The sequence below is a fragment of the Aristolochia californica genome, unplaced genomic scaffold (genome assembly GCF_029961685.1).
Source record: "Aristolochia californica isolate CCGP_79_NKW_82.1479 unplaced genomic scaffold, dmAriCali1.0.hap1 SCAF_5, whole genome shotgun sequence".
Classification (NCBI taxonomy): domain Eukaryota; kingdom Viridiplantae; phylum Streptophyta; class Magnoliopsida; order Piperales; family Aristolochiaceae; genus Aristolochia; species Aristolochia californica.
This window is the reverse complement of record NW_027182214.1, coordinates 43,985,473-43,991,472: the sequence shown is the minus strand read 5'-3', so window position 1 is coordinate 43,991,472 and position 6,000 is coordinate 43,985,473. Positions and strand designations below refer to the sequence as shown.

Sequence of the window (6,000 nt, the reverse complement as noted above, 5' to 3'; positions counted from 1 at the left end):
ATCATTACCAATAAGAAGATTGTCATCAACATAAAGTTATAAGTATAATTCGGAGGGTGAAGAAAAGTAGAAAAAAAGAGATGGATCTATTTTACTGGATGAAAATCTGAAGTTAAGTACTAAACTTAGCATATTAGGCATGTGGAGCTTGCTCGAGACCAAGGCCTTTTTTTAGCAACAGATATATGTTGGATATATAGAATCCTTGAAACCTCTTCGCTGACACATAGTGTACTTCTTCATGTATAAAGCCAAGCAAGAAAGCATTATTAACATCAAATTGTAGTAGGGGCCAACTATAATACAGAGCTAGTGAAAGAAGAGCCTGAATTGTTTGAGACAGTACTACAAGACTAAAAGTTTGGCCATAGTCAGCTCTGGGTATTTGACAATGTCCTCGAGCAACTAATTGTGCCTTGTACTTTTGAGTTGTCCCGTCTACATTGTATTTTGTTCAAAACACCCACTTAGATCCGATAATATGCATTGTTGGTGTTTTGGAACAAGATCCCATCTCTCATTTTTAAGAAGAGCATTATACTCTTCTTCCATGGCTGCATGCCAAGGGGGTGTAGAAAAGAGCTATTTCATAAGATGTAGGTTCGGACTCATGGGTGATTCAAAGAGCATGAGCTTTACTTTTTGCAAGAGTGAGAATAGGATGAGTGTTGGTTGTGGTAGGATTAGTAGAGAAAGTAGGTGGATATATAGGTAAAATTATTTTAATCTGACCAAAGGAAGGAGGGGCAATAGTGGAGGTGGTAGGTTCAGAAGTAGAGGTAGAAGATTGTATCTCATTGAGTGGTAACAAACTAGTAGAAGGATTAGGAACTAAAATTTCCCGTGCTTTCTTTCATCTATGCCATTTTGTTTAGGTGTGAAGAGCATGAAAAGACACTTTCATCTTAAGGAAAGAGGTAGAGACCATTAGAAATGACCCTACAGGCTTGGGTTTGTCCATAGCAGCTAGAGCGGATGAGATATTGTTGGCTTGATAGTTATGATCAAACCTATGCCAACATAACTTTACATTGGGCTTCTGGCATATTTGGCAGTGAAGGTTGGAGGATCTAGAATTGCCTTGTGATTTCTTAGTGTCGAATGGTTGTGGAGTAGAATGGGACCCTTTAGTGTTTTGGCTAAAGTATAGACGTTCAGAAAACTTACCTGTTCGCTGGTTGAAGTGGTGCCCACTTCCTTGATGCAAGGATACTTAGAGTTTGATGTTTTATTAGCAACCCTTGTTAAAAACGGTTGGCTAATTTCTTGACTAAGGCATATCTGGCTTTGGAGCATGGGTATCACCTCCTCATAAGGGTATGATGATAGGCAAGATGAGTAGGATGAGAGAGATGACTGAATCCTTGTGTTACTTAACTAATTTGGATCTCTCGGGATCTACCCATTAGCTTCGATACCATGTGAAGAATTCTATGAAAACAAGAATACTTCTTTAAATGAACTGTGATTTTTTGGTGATTATCTTGATTAAAATTTACAAGATATTAGTTTATAAACCTTTTCTTTCCAACATTTAAAAAGAAATAAGGAAGTTTTTTGAATTCTTTAGATAAATTTTAGGTGTCCTTCCTCTTGAGGAAAGAGAAAAAAGAAAACAGTTTGAATTTAAATCACCCTTGACCCTTGTTTATAAGATCTAGATTTAGTGATCCAAGATGAGATCTTTCAGGGAAGCTTCTAGGTAGAGAATATGTTTTCTCCTTGAAGATAGGTTTGTGTATGTAGACATTGCTTTGGGTTGAGTCTCCTTTTTTCTAAACTTGAATGTGCTCCCCTTGATTGAGCTTTCTTAGATGGCATATTTTGTAATTCCTTTTGCATAGATTAGAGATAATGTGGGAGCCTTGGTTGAGTTCTTGTAGGTGGCTTAGAGTGTAATTTGTGTTGTATGGTTATAATAGAGGAAAGTAGTAGAGTTTAATTACACCAAAAGTCTAACACTTAAAGATAAGTTTTAGCATAATTAGGCAAGTGAACATAAATAGAAAACTAACAAAACTAAAATTCTTTTTAATTGATATGAGGCACGAATTTATAGGCACCCTGTTGAATATCATCACTCTCATCATCGCCCGGAAGAGGTACCACCGAAGCAAAGAAGGGGATGCGGATGCCCAGCAGTTCATCCGGTTGTTCGAGGTGACCCTCCACCATCTTGGAGTTCAAGATGTGGGAGATGCCTTTCCGTTCCTCAGGCGGTTGGACTTGATGGGCAATGCCTGAGCAATGAAGCAAACCGGGCAGGAGATCGATGAGTTGATGCAAAAATGGGTGACAGAACATCGCTTGCAAGCCAAAGATTCTTCCTCTTCACCTCTCGCCGACGATGGTGGTGTTGGCACTCGGGACAGGGATCTGATTGACATGCTGCTACTCATGGAGAAGGAAGGCACTTTGCCGAATGATTACCCGTCGGACTATTTCATCAAGGGCTTCGCAAACGTGAGATACTTGATCTTTTCTTCGTTTTCCTCATAGACAAACTTGAATCATCTCACATTCACTTTTTCTTCTCCATCCCACATTCACTCTGCAAGCAGACGGTTACATTAGGAGGAGCGCATACATCTGCAACTGCTTTAACTTGGGCTCTGGCGTTATTGATGAATAATCGTCAAGTTCTGGAGAAAGCCCACGCTGAACTAGACCTTCATGTTGGGCGCGAGAGGGTGGTAGAGGCATCAGATATCAGCAAATTGGTTTACCTCCAATCTATCATCAAAGAGACACTCCGACTATACCCACCAGCTCCACTCCTGATACCTCACCGAGCCAGGGAAGACTGCCAAGTAGGAGGCTTTCGTGTCCCTGCCGGAACTACTGTCATGATTAACATCTGGAACATACAGAGAGATCCACGCATCTTCCACAATCCTCTTGAGTTTCGCCCTGAGAGATTCCTTGAAGAAAATCGAGACATTGACGCGATGGGACATCATTTCATGCTTATTCCCTTTGGCTCGGGAAGGAGGGGCTGCCCTGGGACGAACATGGCTATGCGAATGATGCATATCGTCTTGGCTCGCTTGTTGCAAGCCTTTGATTGGACATTACCTTCAGGTTGCTCTCAAGTCAACATGACTGAAACTGAAGGTATAGCTAGGGGCATGGAATACCCTCTTGAACTTGTTCTTATACCTCGACTCTCTCCTCAGCTATATTAAGTGAATCGCACGTCTAAGCCTCGCACTGCACTTGTTTGGATGATCGTTTTCCCAATTGCTTGGTATAAAATCCGTTTATTTTGTAGCTCATGCAAGCTCTTTCGGATGTAAATCTCATGCAAACCCAGTTTGCGAAGGCCATGCTACATTAAGTTCTTCATGTCAACCATCTCAGACTCCACCTTATCACTTGTACTTCTAACCAGCTGAATCTCATCAAGCGTTACCATCAGGCTAAAGCGTGGCTGCTAGCCTACCAGTGGTGAAAGTCAATGCCAGCAAAGAGTCTATATAAAGAAAGGAAGTTTAAGTAGTTGATGAAGTTCTCCAAGAATCATGAACTTAATTAGATCAAGTGAAAATTATCAACTTAAACTTTAAAAACAAGAAAGTAAGGAGTCACCAATGAAGTGATCTTAGCTACCACATTTGTAACATCAGTTGTTTTCTTTTTTTACTTTTTGACTACTTTGGCCTTTCCTTCTGGTAATTTTTTTTAAAATTTCTAACAAATATATCAATTCCATGGTTATCTATATCAATATCATTAATGGAGTTGTCATTTTCATCACATACCAAAGCTCCATGGTCTAGATTCTTCCTTTTCATACTCAAGATTCATTTTGTGAAAAAGAAGATTACCCATCAGTTTTTCAAGTGTGATACTCTTAAAGTAAAAGAAGAAGTTCAAGATGTCTTCGAGCACCTGAATTTTGATGATAATAAACATATACATTTTACACAAATCCTTGAATAAGAATTAATAAAAAAAAGAAATTTTAGAATTATTTGAAAATTGGATTTGAACCCATCTGAATGCAGAAACACAAACAAAATATATATATATATATATATACAAACCAAACTCATAGAAAGTTTCATAATTAAAAATGGAGTAGAACACTCCATTAGATTCAATCCCATCAAGGAGGAGGATTCGAATCCAAGGACTAAAATAAGCATGTAAAGAAGGAAGGATTTGAACCAAAGTAACAGGATGTGAATCCCCAAGCAAGCAAAATAAAATAAAAAGGTTGAAACCCAAGTTATAAAAACTTTTGCAATTAAAAGTGGATTCAAACCTTGTACTAAAGATGCACATTATAGGAGTCAAACCCATGGGCATTTTCAACCTCATCTCGATGATAACAACAAAAAGGATGTATACCCGAGTTACAGAAAGTTTTGGCACAAATGATGGATTTGACCTATAGGAAGTAGAAATCTAAGGAATTGAACCTAGGGGTGGATTCAATTGCAAATCGTATGGTTGTAATCAAAAGATTTGAATCCTTGGCACTAGATTCAAACCCGTGTTGTAGAAGTTCAACTTTTTAGAATGTCAAAGGTAGAATCAAAGGCTATAAGACTCCAAATTTTGTAAGTGGCCTACCAACATAATCATCACCAAAAATAAGATTTATTAATTGTTTTCATAATTTTTGGTACAAAATTTCATACATTTTTAAAAATATAAAAAAACAACCTTATCCATTCATAGCCGCTAATTTTTTTAACACAGAGAAATGTCTTATGTATTTCAAACTCTACTCAATCTTGAATATATGCTTGGTCACATGAATTTATAAATTCTCAAGTGTTTTCTCAATGTTCTAGTGTTAGTAAGAGTCAAGAAGAAGTACTTTTAGCATAATTTCTCCTAGAAAGCTAAGTATTTTGAGTATTGACTTTAAGATATAATTTGAATGCTCGGTTTCCGACTTGTGAAAGTTTAATCCTTTATGATCACATCAACTAGGATCTATATAATTTTCGTATAAATTGATAGCTTTTGAAACAACCTATATTTTTAGCATTTCTAAGTTCTCAAGTGCCTTCATTTTAAAATCCAAATTGAAATTGCTAGTAGATTCACCTTAGTATGGGTGTAATCAATTTTACATACTTGATTGCATATTGCCTAACAAGAGGCCTACTTGTGTTTTGAATAGAAAAGCAAGTCAACCTTGCATGTAACTCAATCAAAATTTGTACAAGGAATTTGTGAAAAATGTCTTAATTGGGTCTAGGTGCTTGTACCTAAGAGCTGTTGATCATAACTCCCAATGTGTTTGGGCCGGTGCAGTAATTGAGTCTCTTGTGACTTTATGTTATGGATGTTGTTTGACTATTCATAGTGAAAAGTTTAATTCCATGGTAAGGGCTCCATGGGAATGGAGTATCAATTTGAAAAATTGATTGTGAACTACTATAAAAATCCTTGGTGCAGTGGTTGATCATTTTCTTTTCTATTTATAAACACTTTGAATGCAATCAACTTGAATTTAGCCATAAAAATTTTGATTAACCTATTCCACCCCTTCTAGGTTTATCTTTATATGACTTTTACCTCTTGAAGAGGGAAAAAGAATTTGGAAGGAAGGAGAGGGAAAGAGCATTTGGATGGATTAGTAAAGGCTAAGTGAGATTCATAAAAATCCACATGTCTAGATATATCAGTCCAACCACTAAGTGGGATGAAAACACGGTAAAGCAAGGAATTTAAGGAAGTAAGGGTTTGTTTGGAAACCCTAGAAAATAAATAAAATAAAATAAAATGAGAATTTGACCATTTTTATTCCCAAAAATAGTAAATAAAAATGAGATAATGATCAATTTTTTTTACAAGAAAATAGAGACATATCTCATATTTTATTCCAGTTTTCATGGTTAGCGGCTTGATGAGCCAAAGAATGTTAATATAGCAAATTCATGAATGAGATTTTTTTTTTCGGACCTTTGATTTCATTTGTTGAACGCCTAATTGAGTTGTGAGACTTGCCTCTGCGTTGCACTGTTAGTGTGCTTCAAGCCT

At 36.9% G+C, this 6,000-nt stretch overlaps 1 protein-coding gene across 1 annotated transcript; it reads left to right on the top strand.

Moving 5' to 3' along the window:
- The first annotated feature begins 2,247 nt into the window (after positions 1-2,247).
- On the top strand, positions 2,248-3,185 carry LOC137965414 (xanthotoxin 5-hydroxylase CYP82C4-like). The gene is made up of 2 exons (XM_068811702.1): positions 2,248-2,463; positions 2,562-3,185. Exons 1-2 carry the CDS (start codon positions 2,248-2,250, stop codon positions 3,183-3,185), a joined length of 840 nt encoding a protein of 279 aa, XP_068667803.1.
- The last annotated feature ends 2,815 nt before the right edge of the window (positions 3,186-6,000 follow it).

Bases quoted from the DNA above. Each gene is read 5' to 3' on its own strand.
- LOC137965414 (XM_068811702.1), top strand. From the start codon at position 2,248: ATGAAGCAAACCGGGCAGGAGATCGATGAGTTGATGCAAAAATGGGTG. The intron at 2,464-2,561 runs GTGAGATACTTG...CTCTGCAAGCAG, and splicing joins TCATCAAGGGCTTCGCAAAC to ACGGTTACATTAGGAGGAGC.